At 36.6% G+C, this 23,417-nt stretch overlaps 1 protein-coding gene across 1 annotated transcript; it reads right to left on the bottom strand.

The window, feature by feature from the left end:
- Positions 1 to 181: 181 nt before the first annotated feature.
- KRR1 (KRR1 small subunit processome component homolog) lies at positions 182 to 21,191 on the bottom strand. The gene is made up of 10 exons (XM_068560917.1): positions 21,095 to 21,191; positions 9,897 to 10,069; positions 8,375 to 8,509; positions 8,053 to 8,178; positions 7,882 to 7,965; positions 6,725 to 6,781; positions 4,868 to 5,038; positions 2,737 to 2,814; positions 2,534 to 2,627; positions 182 to 987 (listed from the first exon to the last, which is right to left on the bottom strand). Exons 1-10 carry the CDS (start codon positions 21,177 to 21,179, stop codon positions 845 to 847), a joined length of 1,146 nt encoding a protein of 381 aa, XP_068417018.1. The 5' UTR covers positions 21,180 to 21,191; the 3' UTR covers positions 182 to 844.
- Positions 21,192 to 23,417: the final 2,226 nt, after the last annotated feature.

Genomic DNA, 23,417 nt, shown 5'->3' on the forward strand with positions numbered 1-23,417 from the left:
ATAAAGTCATTTTTACTTTCCACTTTTTATGAAGAAGCATTATTTTCAGGCTGCCACAGCTGTGACTTCCAGTGAGTAACCTATCCCCTGTGCCTTAGCTTCTAAATATGTAAAATCAGTGAGCTAGATTTAGGTGAGTCCTGGCCCTCATCAGTAAAAACATTTCTATATAACCTGTTGCATGCTGCTTCAACTCTAAATATCTGGTTTTCCCTGTTCTCTTGCAAATTTGATGTCTTTCATTCTGGTTTACTACTTCCTCAGACTCATATTGGTATAGTAATTAAGGGAATTAATTTAAAAGGCCTTGCTTTTTTGGATTATGGATTAATCTTGGAACAAAATGTAAAATGAGATTACAAAAAGGGATAAACCTGAATGTTTACTTGTTGCCATTAGAGCACTGAAAAAATCTATTTTCCTCAAAACCAAATGCTGGGACATGATTATATTTAAAGACTAACCAATGGCCTCAGACATTGGATTTGATGGATCATTACAGTAGCCACATTGCAAAAATCTTTATATATAAGCAATCTTAAGAATTACCCCTAAAACCATGCCTAGACAAAACCTGCCTGGAATAGATTAGGTGCAATGCATATAAACACATATATACCACCTTCTAGTATAAAATTTTTCAAAAAACATGGAGAATACAATAATTTATAAAGAATTGCTGCTTATATAAACAGTTATAAAGAACAAAACAAACTCAGAAAAAAGTGATCAGGGTATTACTTCTCACGGATAAGGCAACTAATGCCCTAGTATCTCAAAATCCTTTACAAAAGGAGATAGATAGCTTAATAAATTCTAGCTCAGGGTTTTTTGTTTTTGTATGTTACTTTTTTTTCTTCTTTTTCTTTTCATCTGCTTCCATTTTAAGCTTAACTTCTTCAGCTGTAAGAGCTCCCAGTTTCTTACTCTTTGCTTTCTTAACCTTTTCCTTGATGGCAGCCACATCAATTTTAGTTTCAGTAGAAGCTAAATAAATTAAAAACAATACATGTAATTCTTTAGATTACACCAAATAAAACAAAGAATACATATATAAGACAAAAATTTCAGAGTACTGTTACAATTGAAAGATCATCTTATAAAATATAAAACACTTGCTTAAAGGAAAGTTAGAAATTTCTTCTAACTAGGAGAAAACAAAGTACTTTAAAAATACATTAGTGAAAATATACACGAAAATGGCATTACACTTTAACTATTTGAACCAATTACTGGATTCAACTATATTAAAATTACATTTTTTCCCTTAAATTGTTTGAGATAAGATTATTTTTATTTATATTCTTTTCCGTATTTTGGAACTTTAGAGTATTCTTTAAAAAACTTAGTTTTCCTAATATTCAATTAATTACTAGTAGTATTTCATTTAACAAGATTTTGGTAATAAAGATAATAATCTGAGAGTATCTGGAGGTCCTCCTAACAGAACCCAACCCCATGTATTTAACACAAAAAGTGTGAACAAAACAAACAGAGAAAAGCAGTGAAAAAAATGCAACTTTTTCTTATTATTTAAAGAACAGCACTCAGGACATAAAAGAACCACAAGATAAAATGTCATCAAACAACCCAGCAACTTGAGAGCAGACTAAAAGCCTCCACTAGAGTGGAATAGCTACACTTAAATCAGTAATAAACTGAGATTAAACTAGCTATTGAATACCTTCAGAGTACATAACTGACAGATTATACAAACTAGAAATTATAATGCTTAAGATATTTTTAACGTTTATATAACCAAGGATCTAAATAGTAGAATATAATACCTTTAAAGCTGTTAACACTGATATAAATGAACAAAATAGTAATGTTACATCTGGCTTTGACCAACAGGTCATGTGCAATGCTGCTGGTGACCTCCCTCCCCTCATTGTGCCATTGACCACTTTGGAGAGTTACCTTACAGAAGAGTACACGTGTTACTAGTGGAAAAGAAAATGCGAAAGAGGAGAAGATGGATCAAAATGAGGCTAGGAATGAGAAGGAAAGGCATCAGAGTGTTTTCTCTGAGTGTCTTTTTAAAAGCCCCTGAGTAAGAAAGATCGTCCTGCCATTTTGTTGGTGTCTTTTAGCCCAAGTAATGAGAAATCCACGTTAACCATACAGGAATCAAATTTTAAGCCACAGATCACACAAGTAAAGAAAGTACAACTTTTGATAAGCTCTTTTTAAAGGGCATGATAGCAGAGCTCAGGGATCTTACTGTTTTATTTTTACAGAAGATTCACTGCTCTGGTTTATATCTTTCACAACAGAGTCCTTCCTCAGCACAGAGGTCAGGAAGGGACTGTCAATCTGGGATACTCTTAAATAGGCATTAGCTGCTACTAAATTATAAATTATCTCAGTCACTGCTTTTCCCTAGGATTTGTGATTAATGAAATGCTAAGAGAATTGATGAAACACATGGTTATTTCTTAACACTCAAAGAGCTTCAGACAAATCCACTATGGGTTTACTTTTCCTCTAACAGACTTTTACAGCATACCAAGAGTTGGAAAACAAGCATTACCTTCCTTAGGTTTCACAACTGGTTTTTCTTTAGGTGGAATAAACGCTTTGTTTCTTTCCTCTTGTCTCCTACTAAGAGCTTCTGCTTGTTTAGCCTACATCATTAATAAAAAAACTACATTAAAAAAACGCTTTTGAAGTTAAATAAGAATTCAAGTATCTATAAACTTTGCAATTAGTGTTGTAAGCTAGACATAGTCTTACCTTTATTGCTTCCATTTTCTGTCTCTTCTTTTGACTTGCCTTCAGAAAGTATTCACCAGTAGCCAATTCTTTATCAATCTGTTGAAATCAGTATTTACAATGCATCATAAATAATGTAGACGAGAAGTCAATTCCTAAGAAACTCACAATGACCTTGAGGTAAAGGCAGTGGGGTCAAAACTATGATTACTCCATAAAGGTAGCAACATAAAAAGAAGGAAATGTCCTCTAAGCTGACGGGAATATATATGCATAAAAGCATGGAGGTAGGAAAGTAGGTGATGTGTTCATGGAATACACAACAAACTGCTTGAGGTGGGGTGGAAGGTCAATGATTCAGAAAAGTGTGAGAGGAAACTGGAAAGACAGTTTCGGGGAAGCATGAAGAAACATGAATGACAAGTAAGGGAGGTGGGATATGATTTAGAAATGACTGAAGGTTCCTGAAAAGAGTGAAGAGAGCAAAGTATAGCACTTTATAAAAGGTACAGAAGAAAGGAGAAGAGATAAAAGCCTGTTTTAAAAAAAAAAAAAAAGGTTGCAGCATACAAAATGAAAAGCAAGAATTGTCAGGATGTGGAGACTAATTAAGTACTAATTAGACCAAGCAATAGCAAATTCATTAAGTAGATAGTCAACATATAATTAATTGGTCTACCTAAGGCAATGTTCTACTAAACTCTAATACTAAGCTCTCTACAATTACTAACTCACTTAATCCTCATTAACAATTCTTTGAGACAGGTATGATCATTATCCCCATTTTATGTACAAAGAAACTGAGGCATGGATGGGTTAAATAAATTATGCCCATAATTACATAGCAAGTAAGTGGCAGAATAAGTCAAATGAGACATTGCTGATTCAAGAAGCTTACAGTCATAGAGAAAACAGATACAACAACTACTAACTACAGTACAGGGCTATACAAAATATATCAGGTGTTACAGAAGCATGGTTTAAGTAGCTGGATCACTCCACTTTCCCCCAACTAACACTCTTTCTGGTTTCACTTTCTTTGTTTTCCAAAGTAGACCTCAAGATCCAACACTTCCACTGTTTTTTTTTTTCTTTTTTACTATGATGATCATCATTCCTTTTTTACCTTTGACCTTTCATCAAACCTTCCTGGAAAACTACAAACACAGGGCTGTGGGGAAGACAAGATATAGTACACAGAAAGAGATGGGTTTACATGCTGAGCACAAAGAACTCGTAAAAAGGGAAGACTTTAACATACAGCCAAGGAAGGGAATAATGAAGCAAGACACCTCAGAAGACAGGTGAAGACAGAATTCACAGAACAGGCAAAGAAAGGATTGATGCAGATGGAAAAAAAAAAATTGTGAGATAAGAGGAAGCTGAAAGAGTTCTTGCCTCGTAGTCTCAAATACTTCTAGTAGATGACATTGCATTTTATTTTACTGGAGTGGGAGGGTGGCTAAAGAATTAAGAGGACACAGAGCTGCCAGAGAATACTGAGACCTATCTGAGGTTGGAAACGTGAATTTTTAAGGGATATAATCCAAAGATATGACTTTCTTCAGCTATGTTTAGTAGCCACGTTATGGGAAAGAAGTCAAGTTTTAGGACTGATCCAAGTTTTAGTTTTGTTGGGCAGGTGTGACAGAAGAAAAGGGAGTATGAAAGAAAACAGTGATGGGCAAGAGAGAAAAGGAAATTTTAGAAAGGGAATGATGCCAGAAGACAGTTGACAAAATTAGAGGCATTCATGTCTTAAAGAAAGGATAGATACTAGACTTAAGATTGCAAATCCAGAGCAATCATATAGTACATGGTCACATGAATGATGCTAAAGCAGAGTAGAAAGCATTGTGGACTAAATCGTTGAATTTTTTTTAACCATGGAACATTTATAGTGGCTACAGATACACAACTGACACCACCCACCTTGACGGAGTTTACACTCACAGTATGAAGCTTCCACTCCCCACCCCCATACGATTAGTTCAAAATAAGCCTATTTACACTTACCTTCAGTTTCTTATATCTCTACACACCCAAACGTACATACACAGAAATTCCACCCAAAATACCCTCAAAGTTTCTGACAAAAATAGATTAAAATGGTTTCCCCCTCATGTAAAGAAATTCAACATTTAATACTGACCTGACTTTCTGGCTGTGGTGGTGGGAATGGTGTATACTCCTTCTTAACAGTTTTCTTCTTTGGTTCCTTGCGTTTATTCACATTTTTGTGCTTGAACTGTGGCAAAAATCTTTCCCAACTCTGTGATCTTAACTCAGAATCTTTCGCCAACTCTCGTTTAATCATTAAGGTCTTCAACCATGGCAATATATGAACAAAGTAAACTTTTAATTTAATTTTTTTTAAAGATTTTTTTTTTTTTTGATGTGGACCATTTTTAAAGTCTTTATTGAATTTGTTACAATATTGCTTCTGTTTTATGCTTTTTGGTTTTTTGGCCGTGAGGCATGTGAGATCTTAGCTCTCTGACCAGGGATCGAACCTGCACCCCCTGCATTGGAAGGCGAAGTCTTAACCACTGGACTGCCAGGGAAGTCCCAAACATTTTTAATTTTAGAAGTCGTATGTTTCTCAACCTAAGACATTATCAACATTGTTCCTATAAATAATAAAATGAAACGGAACAATTCTTAGTCTCTTCAGTAGGATTAAACCAATTCCAGAAAGAAAAAATATATAATCCCAAACATGCATAATTAACCAAGCATCAGAAAACCATTAGAAATTTAGACAGAATTGTTAAAACAAACTGAGATGAAAATAAGACTAACTCAGTTTTTCAACCATTATTTCATTAAAACCTTTAAAATTCAACCTAACAATAGCAGGGAGAGTTCTTAATTAGTGATGTTTCCTACAAGCAGGTAGCTTTCAGTAGCATATGAAATATCACAGGGCAAGAAAAAAATAGTTTCTCATGATCAACAAAACGAATGTTTTCACACTTCCCCTACTCCATCTGAATTTTATAGACACTGAAACATCAGAGGATGCATCAGATGCAAGACGAGCTCTCTTTATCTTTAATGTCCCAATGTAACTCAAAATCGTTTTTTCACCCCAATCTAAGAGTGACTTTTCAACTTAACTTCATTAAATTCAAGGATTGTTTAACAAATATCCATCATAAAACAACTCATTATACCATGGTTACATTTCCAAGAACAATCATGAACTTTATGCATACAGGGATATAACAGATCTCTCTTGAAGAGCCTATAATTTGAGTGTTAAATTCCAAGATAGGTTTTAATGCAATCCGAAATATTCCAGACTTTACTTATAGAAAAAGGCAGAATTCAGGACTTCCCCAGTGGTCCAGTGGTAAAGAATCCACCTTCCAATGCACGGGACACGGGTTCGATCCCTGGTCAGGGAAGATCCCATATGCCCTGGGGCAACTAAGCCCGGGTGCCTCAGAGAGCCCATGCACCCTGGAGCTGGCGCGCCACTAGAGAAAACCTGCACGCCACAACTATAGAGAAGCCCATGCGCTGCAACAAAGGATCCTGCGTGCTACAATGAAAGATCCTGTGTGCCGCAACAAAGACCCAACACAGCCAAAAAAAAAAATCTTTTAAATTAATTAATTAAAAAAAAGAAAAAGGCAGAATTGTAAAAGATCACATCTTTAAATATAATACGTGGGCTCATAACCTAAGAAAACTGGATTGGTACCATCTACTACAAATCCTACGAAGCTTATTTTATTTGTATTGGAAGTGAATCACTACATTACACTGTCCCCTTCAATAGCTTTCAAACTGTACTCCAAAGAGACCTAAACTTCCAAAGAAGTAACTATAGGGGACTGGGATAGAGTTGAGTGGGCTGAACTCTACCCCAATTTACCCAAAATAGCTCTGCTTTATCTGTTTTGTATATTAGGCTTTCATAAAAGATTTACTTTCAAGAAAGGTTTCTGTAGCTAAAAACAATTTGATAACCACTTTGTAGTAATATATAGTGAACACTCACTTTAATGTTATAAATTGGATGAATATTCTTCATAGTGTCTAGGACTACTTTTCGAACCTGAAATTTGCAAAGAAAAATGAATCAGTCATGTATAAAGATTTTGGTGAACTAGGTAGACGAGGATTAATATAACACAAAATAGCCTATGAACCAGGCAATGGCTACCAAATTGGGTACTGCAGTCCCTTCAACTGTTCTGAGTGGCTTCTAGATCTTTCATAATAGTCAACCTCCCTTGGATACAATGAAGTCTCTCAACTTTACTGATAAAAAGCTATACACAGAATTAACACAACACTCTGGAGCTGTAAAATTTAGGGGGAAGAGGGCTGGATTTAGAGTTAGAAAATATGCACTCAAATAGTGGGACTGCCACTTCATACGGCAAAGGCACTTAATTTTCCTATTCCAGCTTTTTCATTTGTAATATGGAAATAAAACTACCTTAAGGATCTGTCATAAGAATTAAATAATATACTTAGACTCTACAAAACTGTGAAATATTCAAAATATTTAGGTTATTATTGCCCCATGAGAAACAAGCAGATAACTTATGAGAAAGAGGTCCAATAGAATTAAGGTTAAAGGCCCTGGAAAGCAAGTAAGACCTCGCTGCCAGATACAGACAACAAAAGCCTCAAAAGGAGTTAATAGAAACAGTATCTGCTCCACAGATTTTCTCATAACATCTGACAAGCTAAAGAAGATGTTCATAAAAACATTAACATTCAAAGAAAATATATCTTAAAGGAAGTTTTCTGAGCCTGACCTCTACTGGCTGAATACATTACTGCAAAGAACAAGATCTGTTCAATTCTCCAGTCATTTAAATGCATGTAATTACTTCGTGTTTCTTATGTTTGCTACAGACTGAGACCTTAAATGCCCACTTAAAATTTGAGTGGAGGGAGTAATGATGTGCAGACCTCCTAATTCAGAAATGGATCTCTCTTCAGTTACCAAACGTTGACCATATATGTTAGGGTCCAGGAAATTACATGAATTCCCTCGAATTACAAGAAGAATTTACTAATGGAAAATCAAACAAAGCATATTCTAAAAATATATATATAAAACAATATATTATCCAATGAACTACTATATTATTTCATTTATTCTCTGTGGAAAATTAACTGAAGAGAACAAATAGTTCTCACCTCTTTTAAGCCACTAAAAGGTCCAATGGCTGAAACCGTGTTCCCCTGTACCATAATGTAACAGTTTGTTAAGAGTTCCAACGCCTATATCAAAAGAGCAATAAGTTGAAGTTCAGTACACTTAAAAACTAACAAAAGAGGAAGACATACTTTTTCACTAACAAAAAGTACCTTCAACGTAGATCCTTTGGGACCAATAAGCCGTTGTCTTCTTTTTACAAATCTTTCTTTATTTCTTACTAAAGAACCTATTTTAATGATGTCACATGCAACATCATCCTGAAGAATTCGTACTGCCTTTTGGGAAAACAAAAAAGAATACTCCATCAATATTCTTGACAAGTATATATCTTCTCCAAGCCAAGAAATTTAAACACAAAATGATATTTAAGCACAAAAACTAAAACTTTATGGTGCAGGAGGGGACACAGTGTTATATATTGTCTCTAATGTTGATGCAAATAAAGCAAAGTCTCTGTAATTCTAAATTTACCTGTTCAAATGAAACACTCCTTGCTAACAGCTTTATTAGGTCTCTGGCCCTAATGATGATATATGGATCAAATGTCTTCTTTGTTGTACAGACAGTCATGCTGCCCTCGATCAGGTCCAGGGTTGCATTAACATGCTACAATACAAAAAGAGCAAACAAGCAGTTGTCTGAAAATGATTTCAGTTTTAGATAATTACAGAGCCAATCCTAACCAAATTAATAATTTCTGTGCCATTAAGCTATCTCAAAATTCATTAACTGTCTCCTTGAAGAAGCTAGAAAGTTAACGTAAATAATGAATACTTGATTACTTTTAGACTTCAAAAAACATAAAAAACTCAGGCAATTGAAAACATTTATAATTGGCTTTAGAAGAATTTATACTTATTGGAATAAAGATTATCTCTAGTTTAAAAAATATATATCAATCAAAATGAGGCTACATTTAAAAATTAAGGTAAAAATGTAAAGCTATATAATTTCCCTACCCTGGCTGGATCCAGCTCTAATCTCTAATCTGCTCCCTGGAGTGAGAATGGACTTTGCCTTTCAAACTTTTTTCTAGCTGGTTTGTATTAGCTAAATACAAAGTAAAAACAAATTATCATAGGTTTAAAAATAAAAGCAGTGATTATGATTACTACAGTGATTAAAACTATGCATTAACTTTCAAATGGAAGAATGAGACTGCAACAAAGCAAATAAAAATGCTGTTTTCAAACTTGTGAGCATAATCTGAAGAATATTTCAACATAGTGAATGATGAACAATTAAACCTAAGGTTAGGTGTCTTTGAGTTTACAAAAAAAACCAAAAACTGAGTCTAATCTCCGCTGTAGACAGCTGTAAAACATGCCTGCAGTTTGCTAAACCACCCTCATACCTAATGGGCACAAATGACTCTAGAGCAGTGCCACAGCTGAGAAATACATTTTCTGTCAATCTAGTGTACACACACACACAGGTGAACCAAAAGCTTCATAAAATGATACTTATCCTTACCACATGTGATACATTGATGTATTTTTTTCTGAAGGCTCATTATATCCACTAAATTGACTTCTTGATTCACTAAGGGGTCTCAATCCAGTTTGAAAAATAAAATCAAATACACTGCTCTAAGGGCACGGCAGAGGAAAGTTGGTCACAAACACATCTTTCATTTACAATGAAAAGTTAAACAATGCCAGGAGTATGCCTCAGCTCAGACTGTACAGGTTCATGGCAACCGTTATAGCAGAGAGTAGACATTCTGAAATTTGGAGTTCACAAGTGAGTTTCAGACCATCTGTGAATCCCCTAAATATTTAAAGGCATGTGAATTTTTCCAAGTAATCTATTATTCACAAAACTAAAAGTGACCTGTAAGGATAAAGCTTACCTAGTCTGTTTAAAATATCAAAGGAATCAAATTAACCAGCTATGGTAGCACCTTTAAAAAAAAATCCATCAGCACACATTCAGTTACTTAAAAAATATAAACAAAAACAAAATCTCAAAGAAATACATAAGATATGCATACATGTTCACTCAAGGCTTTCTGTACCAATGGCCAGCACTCTTTCAAGTAAGCCTCTCTATATTTTGGAAACAAAGTTGCAAAACTGCTCTCCTCCAAGAGTCCTCTGGGATTGTCCTCTTTGGAAAAAGCTGGCTCCTTCCAACCGTCAGGAACAGTGAGGAGTTCTGATTCATCTACAAAGGGGGAAAAAATCTATACATCAGATTTAACTTCTTTTGGACACTTTTTGAACACTTGTATGCATACATTCACAAGCTTCCCAATACTCTCCATTTCCTTTTCCCCTGCTTTTTATATTATTCAACAGACCAAGAACATGCCTCTGTCATTATCACCAAAATACTGTATTAAAATTTATGTTGGGGCTTCCCTGGTGGTGCAGTGGTTGAGAGTCTGCCTGCCAATGCAGGGGACACGGGTTCGGGCCCTGGTCTGGGAGGATCCCACATGCCGCGGAGCAACTGCGCCCGTGAGCCACAATTACTGAGCCTGCGCGTCTGGAGCCTGTGCTCCGCAACAAGAGAGGCCACGAAAGTGAGAGGCCTGCGCGCCGCGATGAAGAGTGGCCCCCGCTTGCCACAACTAGAGAAAGCCCTTGCACAGAAACGAAGACCCAACACAGCCATAAATAAATAAATAAATAAATTTAAAAATAAAAAAGAAAATTGGCTACAACCCCGACACAATAGCATTAAAAAAAAAAAATTGTATGTATTTCAGTCGTCTCATAAGACAAAGTTCCTTAAGGGCAAGGACTCTTCTCCTTCGATCCACACTTATTGGCATACACCTGGTACATAGTCAATACTCACAAACTTCTACTGCACCACACTATCTTAGAGTTGAAGATCAAAACACCATTTTGTTTACATTACTATTTTAAATGTAAGTAACCTTTCAGACTCAATGAAGTGCAGCCTATTTGTATATATATATGTGCACGTGTGTGTACATAAAACTTTCAAAAGCTTGATCCCAGTGTACCCTTTTCAGTTAATATTCACTAGTACAGGGTTTTAGGTTCTGCAAAGAGCTTTCACGTGCCTTATTTCTGTATACTCACAACTACAAAAGGTAGGAAGAACTGGTATTATTATTCCCATTTTATAAAAGATATTCAGTTCAAAAAGTTTAAGTGACTTGGGCTTCCCTGGTGGCGCGGTGGTTGAGAATCTGCCTGCTAATGCAGGGGACACAGGTTCGCGCCCTGGTCTGGGAAGATCCCACATGCCGCAGAGCAACTAGGCCCGTGAGCCACAACTACTGAGCCTGCGCGTCTGGAGCCTGTGCTCCGCAACAAGAGAGGCCACGATAGTGAGAGGCCTGTGCGCCGCGATGAAGAGTGGCCCCCGCTTGCCACAACTAGAGAAAGCCCTCGCACAGAAACGAAGACCCAACACAGCCAGAAATAAATAAATAAATAAATAAATTTATTAAAAAAAAAAAAAAGTTTAAGTGACTTCTGTAAGGGAATATGAAGCTCAGTCTAGGTCTCCTCTCACTAGAACAAAATGCCTCCTAAGGGCTATAAATTATTTCCCATATCATTTATCAAAACTCCTGGTCCTGGATTTTAAGAATCTCTTAAATCCAACAGCTGTACTTTAATTCAGTACTACTCAAAGATATGATCCACAGGCCTGCACCACCAGCATAAACTGAGCGTTTGTTAGAAATGCAGTTCTTGGGCTCCATCCAGACCTACTAAATGTGAATCTCCGGGATGAAGCCCAGGAATCTTTCTTAACAGTCTCATAAGAAGATTCCTATGCATACTAAAGTTTAAGAAGAAGGTCTTATAGTTCATGTTATCCACTCCAGTCAGGTAAACTTGCTTTCTGTTTCTTATACTCACATCTACTTTGTTACTTCTGGTTCAAATCACAGAGAATTAGCTAGTTTTATTTATCATTCACTTCTCAATATCCCCCCCCCAAAACCCTCAAATTCTACAATAGTGATTACTTAAAATGCATATCTGACCAAGATCCTACCCAATTTAAACACTTCAATGGTTATGCATTAAAAAAAAACAAAGAAAAAAAAACCCACTGGCTAAGGAAATAAACAGGAGTTTCACAATAGAGGAAGTACAAATAGCCCCAAAACATGTAAAGATGTGTAACCTCATTAGTACTCAGGAAAGTCTGAATTGAAACTACAACCAGATATGATTTCACACTTAACAAAATGACAGAAATTCAAAATTCAGATAACAGCAAGTGTTAGTGCTCATCTACTGATAATGGGAGTGTAAAGCGGCACAACTCCTTTGGGAAGATTTAGCATTATTTGCGCATCCCTTACCCTACAATTCAAGGATTCCAATCCCATGTAAGGTATATAACCAGAGAAACTCTCTAACATGTCAACCAGAAAGTATGTAGACAGATACTTATACCACATTGTTTATAATAACAAACAACAGGAACAATCCAAATGTCCACAACATTAAAATGAAAATACAGAGATAGCCTCATCCACCAGAGGGCAGACAGCAGAAGCAAGAAGAACTACAATCCTGCAGCCTGTGGAACAAAAACCACATTCACAGAAAGATAGACAAGATGAAAAGGCAGAGGGCTATGTACTGGACGAAGGAACAAGATAAAACCCCAGAAAAACAACTAAATGAAGTGCAGATAGGCAACCTTCCAGAAAAAGAATTCAGAATAATGATAGCGAAGATGATCCAGGACCTCAGAAAAACAATGGAGGCAAAGATCGAGAAGATGCAAGAAATGTTTAACAAAAACCTCGAAGAATTAAAGAACAAACAAACAGAGATGAACAAAACAATAACTGAAATGAAAACTACAGTAGAAGGAATCAATACTAGAATAACTGAGGCAGAAGAACGGATAAGTGACCTGGAAGACAGAATGGTGGAATTCACTGCTGTGGAACAGAATACAGAAAAAAGAATGAAAAGAAATGAAGACAGCCTAAGAGACCTCTTGGACAACATTAAACGCAACAACATTCACATTATAGGGGTCCCAGAAGGAGAAAAGAGAGAGAAAGGACCAGAGAAAATATATGAAGAGATTATAGTCGAAAACTTCCCTAACATGGGAAGGAAATAACCACCCAAGCCCAGGAAGCGCAGCGAGTCCCACAGAGAATAAACCCAAGGAGAAACATGCCGAGACACATAGTAATCAAATTGGCAAAACTTAAAGACAAAGAAAAATTATTGAAAGCAAGGGAAAAACGACAAATAACATACAAGGGAACTCCCATAAGGTTGGCAGCTGATTTCTCAGCAGAAACTCTACAAGCCAGAAGGGAGTGGCATGATATAGTTAAAGTGATGAAAGGGAAGAACCTACAACCAAGGTTACTCTACCCGGCAAGGATCTCATTCAGATTCGATAGAGAAATCAAAAGCTTTACAGACAAGTAAAAGCTAAGAGAATTAAGCACCATCAAACCAGCTCTACAACAAATGCTACAGGAACTTCTCTAAGTGGGAAACACAAGAGAAGAAAAAGACCTACAAAAACAAACCCAAAACAATTAAGAAAATGGTCGCAGGAACATACATATCAATAATTACCTTAAACGTGAATGGATTAAATGCTCCAACCAAAAGACAGCCTTGCTGAATGGATACAAAAACAAGACCAATATATATGCTGTCTACAAGAGACCCACTTCAGACCTAGGAACACATACAGACTGAAAGTGAGGGGATGGAAAAAGATATTCCATGCAAATGGAAATCAAAACAAAGTTGGAGGGGCTTCCCTGGTGGCGCAGTGGTTGAAAATCTGCCTGCCAATGCAGGGGACACGGGTTCAAGCCCTGGCCTGGGAAGATCCCACATGCCGCGGAGCGACTAGGCCCGTGAGTCACAATTGCTAAGCCTGAGCGTCTGGAGCCTGTGCTCCACAACAAGAGAGGCCGCGATAGAGAGAGGCCCGCGCACCGCGATGAGGAGTGGCCCCCACCTGCCGCAACTAGAGAAAGCCCTCGCACAGAAACGAAGACCCAACACAGCCATAAATAAATAAATAAATAAATAAAATTAAAAAAAAAAAGCTGGAGTAGCAATACTCATATCAGATAAAATAGACTTTAAAATAAAGAATGTTACAAGAGACAAGGAAGGACACTACATAACGATCAAGGGATCAATCCAAAAAGATATAACAATTATAAATACATATGCACCCAACACAGGAGCACCTCAATACATAAGGCAACTGCTAACAGCTATAAAAGAGGAAATCAACAGTAACACAATAATAGTGGGGGACTTTAATACCTCACTTACACCAATGGACAGATCATCCAAAATGAAAATAAATAAGGAAACAGAAGCTTTAAATGACACAACAGACCAGATAGATTTCATTGATATTTATAGGACATGCCATCCAAAAACAGCAGATTACACGTTCCTCTCAAGTGCACATGGAACATTCTCCAGGATAGATCACATCTTGGGTCACAAACCAAGCCTCAGTAAATTTAAGAAAATTGAAATCATATCAAACATCTTTTCTGACCACAATGCTATGAGATTAGAAATAAATTACGGGGAAAAAAACGTAAAAAACACAAACACATGGAGGCTAAACAACACGTTACTAAATAACCAAGAGATCGCTGAAGAAATCAAAGAGGAAATCAAAAAATACCTAGAGACAAATGACAATGAAAACACGATGATCCAAAACCTACAGGATGCAGCAAAAGCAGTTCTAAGAGGGAAGTTTATAGCTATACAAGCCTACCTCAGGAAACAAGAAAAATCTCAAATAAACAATCTGAACTTACACCTAAAAGAACTAGAGAAAGAAGAACAAACAAAACCCAAAGTTAGCAGAAGGAAAGAAATCATGAAGATCAGAGCAGAAATAAATGAAATAGAAACAAAGAAAACAATAGCAAAGATCAATAAAACTAAAAACTGGTTCTTTGAGAAAATAAACAAAATTGATAAGCCATTAGTCAGACTCATCAAGAAAAAGAGGGAGAGGGCTCAAATCAATAAAATTAGAAAGGAAAAAGGAGAAGTTACAACAGACACCACAGAAATACAAAGCATCCTAAGAGACCACTACAAGCAACTCTATGCCAATAAAATGGACAACTGGAAGAAATGAACAAATTCTTAGAAAGATATAACCTTCCAAGACTGAACCAGGAAGAAACAGAAAATATAAACAGACCAATCACAAGTAATGAAATTGAAACTGTGATTAAAAATCTTCCAACAAACAAAAGTCCAGGACCAGATGGCTTCACCGATGAATTCTATCAAACATTTAGAGAAAAGCTAACACCCATCCTTCTCAAACTCTTCCAAAAAATTGCAGAGAAAGGAACACTCCCAAACTCATTCTATGAGGCCACCATCACCCTGATACCAAAACCAAAGATACTACAAAAAAAGAAAATTACAGACCAATATCACTGATGAATATAGATGCAAAAATACTCAACAAAATACTAGCAAGCAGAATCCAACAACACATTAAAAGGATCATACACCACGATCAAGTGGGATTTATCCCAGGGATGCAAGGATTCTTCAATATACACAAATCAATCAATGTGATACACCATATTAACAAATTGAAGAATAAAAACCATATAATCATCTCAATAGGTGCAGAAAAAGCTTTTGACAAAATTCAACACCCATTTATGATAAAAACTCTCCAGAAAGTGGGCATAGAGGGAACCTACCTCAACATAATAAAGGCCATATATGACAAACCCACAGCAAACATCATTCTCAATGGTGAAAAACTGAAAGCATTTCCTCTAAGATCAGGAACAAGACAAGGATGTCCACTATCACCACTATTATTCAACATAGTTCTGGAAGTCCTAGCCACGGCAATCAGAGAAGAAAAAGAAATAAAAGGAATACAAATTGGAAAAGAAGAAGTAAAACTGTCACTGTTTGCAGGTGACATGATACTATATATAGAGAATCCTAAAAATGCCACCAAAAAACTACTAGAGCTAATCAATGAATTTGGTAAAGTTGCAGGATACAAAATTTTTTTTTCTTGTTTTGTTTTTTATTTTGACCCCGTTTACTTTTTAAATTAAATTTTCATTTGAGATCATTGTAGAGTCACATAAAGTTAAGAAATAGAGAGGAATCCTGTATTGTTCACCCTGTTCTCCCCAATGGTAAAATCTCACATAACTATAGTACAGGATATTGACATTGACACAATCCTTTGATATTATTCAGATATCACTAGTTTCATGCATGTAATCAGCACCACAGTCATGACAAAAAGCAGTTTCATTGTCGCAAGCATCTCTTGTGCTGCCCCTTTATAACTACATCTATCTCCTTCAACTACCCTCGTTCCTAACCCCTGGCAACCACTAATCTGTTCTTCATCTGTATAATTTTGGCATTTCAGAAATGTTATATAAATGGAATCATATAATATATACTCTTTGGGGATTGGCTTTTCTCAGTCTGCATAATTTTCTGAAGATACATCCAAGTTGTTGCAAGTACCAATGGCTTGTTCCTTTTTATTGCTGAGTAATATTCCATGGTATGGATGAACCAGTTTGTTTAACAATTTACCCATTGAAGGACATTTGGGATGTTTCTAGTTCTAGGCTATTACAAGTAAAGCTTCTGTGAACATTCACATACAGGTTGCTGTGTGAATATAAGTTTCATTTGTCTGGGATAAATGTTCAAGAATGCAATTGCTGGGTCATATGGCAATTGCACATTTAGTTTTATAAGAATTTGCCAAACTCCTTCCCAGAGTGGTTGTATCATTTTTAAGGTCCTATTAGCAATGTATGAATGATCCAGTTTCTCCACATATTCTCCAGCATTTGCTGTTGTCATTTTTTAAATTTTAGTCATTTCAATAGGTATGCAGTGATATCTCTTTGAAGCTTACATTTGCATTTCCCTAATAGCTAATGATGTCAAACATCTATTCATGTGCTTATTTGCCACCTGTACATACTTTTTTTTGTTCACACACACACACTGTATTTTATTTTTACAAGAGAAAAATAAACTGACACCAAGCATTGTAAATGGATGACCACAACAAAAGCAACAATGATTGCAATTACCAAACACGAAACACACTCATACTATGTCATAATATTGACATTCACTCCAGTAATCCTCCACTGTAACAGGTCCTTTACTTTGCAGTTAAAATTGATTTGTATATTTTTTGCCTCTGAGTCCTTGTGGGATTTTTTTTTAAATTCAAACAGAAAATTAATGCACAGAAATCTCTTGCACTCCTATACACTAATGGTGAAAAATCTGAAAGAGAAATTAAGGAAACACTCCCATTTACCACTGCAACAAAAAGAATAAAATACCTAGAAATAAACCTACCTAGGGAGACAAAAGACCTGTATGCAGAAAACTGTAAGACACAAATGAAAGAAACTAAAGATGATACCAACAGATGGAGAGATATACCATGTTCTTGGATTGGAAGAATCAATATTATGAAAATGACTATACTACCCAAGGCAATCTACAGATTCAATGCAATCCCTATCAAATTACCAATAGCATTTTTTATGGAACTAGAACAAAAAAATCTTAAAATTTGTATGGAGACACAAAAGACCCCGAATAGCCAAAGCAGTCTTGAGGGGAAAAAAACGGAGCTAGAGGAATCAGACTCCCTGACTTCAGACTATACTACAAAGCTACAGTAATCAAGACAATATGGTACTGGCACAAAAACAGAAACATAGATCAATGGAACAAGATAGAAAGCTCAGAGTTAAACCCATGCACCTATGGTCAACTAATCTATGACAAAGGAGGCAAGGATATACAATGGAAAAAAGGCAGTCTCTTTAATAAGTGGTGTTGGGAAAACTGGACAGGTACATGTAAAAGAATGAAATTAGAACACTCCCTAACACCATACACAAAAATAAACTCAGAATGGATTAGAGACCTAAATGTAAGACCAGACACTATAAAACTCTTAGAGGAAAACATAGAAAGAACACTCTTTGACATAAATCACAGCAAGATCTTTTTTGATCCACCTCTTAGAATAATGGAAATAAAAACAAAAATAAATGGACCTAATGAAACTTCAAAGCTTTTGCACAGCAAAGGAAACCATAAACAAGATGAAAAGACCCTCAGAATGGGAGAAAATATTTGCAAATGAATCAACGGACAAAGGATTAATCTCCAAAATATATAAAGAGCTTATGCAGCTCAATGTTAAAGAAACAAACAACCCAATCCAAAAATGGGCAGAAGACCTAAATAGACCTTTCCCCAAAGAAGACACACAGATAGCCAAGAAGCACATGAAAAGCTGCTCAACATCACTAATTATTAGAGAAATGCAAATCAAAACTTTAATGAGGTATCACCTCACACCTGTTAGAATGGACATCATCAGAAAATCTACAAACAACAAATGCTGGAGAGGGTGTGGAGAAAAGGGAATCCTCTTGCACTGTTGGTGGGAATGTAAATTGATACAGTCACTATGGAGAACAATATGGAGGTTCCTTAAAAAACTAAAAATAGAATTACCATATGCTCCAGCAATCCCACTACTGGGCATATACCCAGAGGAAACCATAATTCAAAAAGACGCATGCACCCCAATGTTCACTGCAGCACTATTTACAATAGCCAGGTCATGGAAGCAACCTAAATGCCCTTCGAAAGACGAATCGATAAAGAAGTTGTGGTACATATATACAGTGGACTATTACTCAGCCATCAAAAGGAACGAAATTGGGTCATTTGTTGAGACGTGGATGGATCTAGAGACTGTCATACAGAGTAAGTCAGAAAGAGAAAAACAAATATCATATATTAACACATGTATGTGGAACCTAGAAAAATGGTACAGATGAACCGGTTTGCAGGGCAGAAGTTGAGACACAGATGTAGAGAACAAACGTATGGACACCATGCAGGGAAAGCCGTGGGGCTGGGTGGGGATGGTGGTGTGATGAATTGGGCGACTGGGATTGACATGTATACACTGATGTGTATAAAACTGATGACTAATAAGAACCTGCTGTATAAAAAAATAAATAAAATTAAATTAAAAAAATTTTTAAAAACCGAATACTAAACTTACTTTGGGTTATTTGTATGGAAATGTATTAATATAAATGTTTCAGACATTACATGAAGTTCCTAAAAATCTTATATGTTCTGGTATAATGTTGTAAGTCATAATTCTAGTTATAATTTTAAAATGTATATCTCAGAAATAACTAAATTTCCCTGTCAATAGCATTATTATGAACTTTCATCAAATCTTTAACCGTGGTCATTTTTAAGTCTTTTATCATTTACAGACAGTTCTGGGTGTTCTCTGATGCTTTTGCAAAAGTGTTCCTATAAAAGGGTTTCATCTTCAAGGAATTCATGGAAAAGACTCTGACAAGTACAGGTTTCTGGTAACTGACTATATTGCTGAACTGAAGGAATAAGCATTTTCAGAACTCTAATGGAAAACTGATGAATTCATAAAAGTGCTAACAAAAGATCAAGATGAAAAAAAATTACATGGGACTGAGTGTACTGATGAGAATGATTATAACTTTTGTGACTTTCTGTTTGAAGAAAGAAAAAGACACTGTCAAACGTTGTTTAAATTGTATTGCTTTTGTGGATTTAAGGTGGGTTTATAATTGTATATTATATTTAGTATAAAAATAGAATGTAAAAAAAAAAAAAAAAAAGACACATGCACTCCAATGTTCACTGCAGCACTGTTTACAATAGCCAGGTCATGGAAGCAACCAAAATACCCATTGACAGACGAATGGATAAAGAAGATGTGGTACATATATACAGTGGAATATTACTCAGCCATAAAAAGGAACGAAATTGGGTCATTTGTTGAGATGTGGATGTATCTAGAGACTGTCATACAGAGTGAAGTCAGAAAGAGAAAAACAAATATCGTATATTAAGGCATATATGTGGAACCTAGAAAAATGGTACAGATTAACTGCTTTGCAGAGCAGAAATTGAGACACAGATGTAGAGAACAAACGTACGGACACCAACGGGGGAAAGTGGCGGGGGGGGGGGGGTGGAGGTGGTGGTGTGATAGAAAAAAAGAAAAAAGAAAATAGAAATTAGGCTGTATTCATACAAGGGAACATCATACAGTAGGGAAAAGAATAAACTACAGCTACAAGTATTGCCCTGATTGAATAATAACAACAAAGTTTAGCCTAAGAAGCAAGACACAAAAGAATATCTACAATCCTTTCTCATTCATGTAAAATTCAAAAACTGACGAAATTAAAACATTTTGTGCATAGGTGGTAAAGATTGTGAAAAAAGAAAACAGAATAATCAACACGATTCAGAATGGTTACTTTAGGGCACGTAGGGGGCTTTGGGGGTATGGTATATTCTACTTAACGGTCTGAGTGCTCCTTTCAACCTGTTGGTTTTATTCTTTAAGCTGCATATATACTCTCCTCTCTGCCATACACTTAATTAAAACAATAACGAATCACGTTTAATATGTCCCTTATGCCTACAGAATGAGAGTTCAAGGTTTTTAACACTTCCAGTAAGTCTGGTTGAGCAGGCCCCGGGCTATTTCTCTGGCCTCTCTTTCTGTCAATCATACAGAAGTTAATGGATAAAACAAGATTGCAAAGCAAGAGAGTAATAAACGCAGTTGAAAGAACAGGAACTGTGTTGGCTAATACTTCAGCAACCTGATTAACAGGAACAATAATAAACGTTCCAAAATTTCTTCACTGACTGACAAACTAGCGCTAAAGACACGCCTGGTATCTCCTTCTATCACTATGTCTGTGTCAGTCCTTCATTATCACTCTATCACTCGTTCACTCATACGCATAACGACCTCCTACTCCCACCTCATCCCCTCCCTCATGCTGCCAGCGATTTCCAGACACCGCCGCAAGTTTAAGGTCCCGAAGCACCTTCCTCATCCTTTCACAGAAGACGCGTCCAGCAAGACCCCTACGTTGGGGGCTTCCAGCAAAAGCTGGAAGTTAGTTAGGAACACGCGGCCGGCACCATACAGGCCAGTCGTTCCTGCGAGTCCGGCCAACAACCCCAACCTTCAGCAATTACAGGTACTTAACTTCAAGGCGGCGTTACACGTTCCCAGCCAGCGAAAGGAAAAAACCCCAACTCAAAACCCCCAAACCCAAGTCTTTGGTTTTTCAAACAACCTCACCTCGGCTCTCCGGCTTCGGCTTCTGGCTACGAAATTCACCTTTCCTAGACGCTGCAGCTGGCCCGCCCTGCTTGGAAGACGCCATCTTCAAACTGCTTCCGGTGCTACCGGAAGTGAACCCTTCCTTAAATCCTACCGGCTAAAATCCCCGCGCTCAAAATGAGTTCCGGAGAACTCAGACGAGATCTGCGCAGTCTCCGTGCGTGCGTAAGCTAGAGCCCGCGTATTTGCATAAACTACTACGCTTCTCCCGCGGAGCCAATGGCGAGCTGGAGACTTCTCTTCCCGGACGCACTGCAACTACGGAGTTTCACAGCATGCTGGGAATTGTAGTTTCGCCCTGGGGGTGAGTCGGAGTCGGTTTTATCTATCGTTTTCTCGTGGCCTCAGGGTCTAACGCGGAACGCATTTAGCCAGAGTGCAACCTGAATCTTATTGATATCACTCGTTCACTCATTCGATAAATATTTATATGATCGACCAATATGTGCTAGGCGTTGGGAGGTGGTACAGATATGAGAATATGTGGTCCATGACGGCAAGAAACGACAGGAATAGCTACCATTTATTGTGAGACTACTTTGTGGCGGGCACTTTATTTGCATTATTTCTAATCCTTAAAACAAAAACAAAGTTAAAACCTGTCTAAGGTTGATTTTTTTTTGAAAGTAAGCTTTCAAAGTCATTGCTTCTGATGGTTACTTTCTAGGATCGTGGCGTTTCTCTTTGTAAGCCAGAGGTGTAGTAACTAAGCGACCCTTCTGAAGTTTTTCACCTAGCCTAACATTTCCCCAAATGACTAACTCCTGTCTATCCCAACACTGCATATATAGCTGACGTCAAGATGTGAGGTTCATCTCTACTACAAATCTTTATACTTCTCGGAACCTAAAAGTTCTTACACACGATAAAGGTAAGACTTCTTTTGATGAATGGTCTTATTGCTTGCCGTTTTAAAATTTTTTGGCAGCACAAACAGGGAAAGTGTTTGATAGGTTGAATTTCTTGCATTAGTGAAATGGGGAACGTTTATCTGACAATCACCCTCTTGTGTCTTCTATAAAAGATTTTCTTTTATAAGGTACATGAATAAAATAGACAATTACTTAGGGACAGAAAATCACAAGACACATAATTATGTAAAGGTTTTTGCTTTTATCCTGTGTGTCTTCTAAATGACAGGCAGTGATTTTATCCCTATATTCTTAGCAATTTGTTAAAAATTTTTTAAAAAAATTTCTTTTTAAAAAGGACAAATCCCTAAAACCTAAAATAGAACAAATAACAGCAGGTGAATGTTACAAAGTGAGAAGCAACATATTCAGTGTTCCCAGAAACCCTATGAGGCAGGTTTTTGGTATCCTTATTTTAAGGAACTCAGTCACTAGTAAGTGGAGAGCTAGACTTCAGGTCCAAGCAGTCTGACCCTTAATAGCTCCAGAAAGGCTACTATACCAAAAGGATTAGTTGTTGCAAATATGTTGGCAGGAGGGCTCGGTTTTCTGCCTCATAGCTTTTGGACTTGAGCTGCAGTATCAACTCCCCTGGGTCTCCAGCCTGCTGGCCCACCCTGCCAAAAGCCCACATTTTGGACTATCCATGCCTCCATAATCACCTAAGTAATTATATATTCTGTGTCTCTGGAGAACCCTAACAAATATAGCAATTTATAGTAGAGCAAATCCAAACAGCTGATGAACATGACACTCTAGCTCACTGTCAGAAAAGCACAGAGACATAATAAAATATCACTTCTCACCCACTACATTGGTAAAAAAAAAAAGCATATATATATATATAATATTTTTTAAATGATAATCTGCTGAAGGAAAGAACTCTCATATACTTTTGGTAGAAAGGTAAACTGTTACTGCCTTTTTGCAAAGCAACTATCAATATAAAGTATACAGGTAATGTTCCACAGTAATTCCACTCCTGGGAAACTCAACTAGAAATAAAGCACCATTCCATTAGGATGTATGTACAATGGTGTTGATTACTGCCTTGTATAGAACTAGTTCTGTGAAAGGTACTTTGGAGCCATACTGACTAGTTTGCCATCTACTAGCTATACAGCCTTGGGCAAGTTTCTTATCCACTCCTGTTCAGTTTCCTGCAATGGAGATAATAACCTTAATTCAGTGACTTTATACACATAAAGTGCTTACAAAAAAATGCTTTGCATGTGGTACACACTCAGTAGGTGTTAGCTATTATTTTTTTACTGTGGCAAAAAAGTAAAATCATCTTGACTATCAATTAGGGATATAGTTAAATAAATTGGTGTTGCCTTCATAACTGTGAGACATTATGCAGCCATTCA

This window comes from Eschrichtius robustus, chromosome 13 (genome assembly GCF_028021215.1).
Source record: "Eschrichtius robustus isolate mEscRob2 chromosome 13, mEscRob2.pri, whole genome shotgun sequence".
NCBI classification, from domain to species: Eukaryota; Metazoa; Chordata; class Mammalia; order Artiodactyla; family Eschrichtiidae; genus Eschrichtius; species Eschrichtius robustus.

What these genes read in the sequence shown, in the direction of transcription:
- KRR1 (XM_068560917.1), bottom strand. Translation starts at nt 21,179, where the DNA reads ATGGCGTCTTCCAAGCAGGGCGGGCCAGCTGCAGCGTCTAGGAAAGGT. An exon ending in GGAGTGTTTCATTTGAACAG is followed by an intron (nt 8,179 to 8,374) that starts GTAAATTTAGAA and finishes TTTTCCCAAAAG; the next exon opens with GCAGTACGAATTCTTCAGGA. An exon ending in CCAAAGGATCTACGTTGAAG is followed by an intron (nt 7,966 to 8,052) that starts GTACTTTTTGTT and finishes CTTTTGATATAG; the next exon opens with GCGTTGGAACTCTTAACAAA.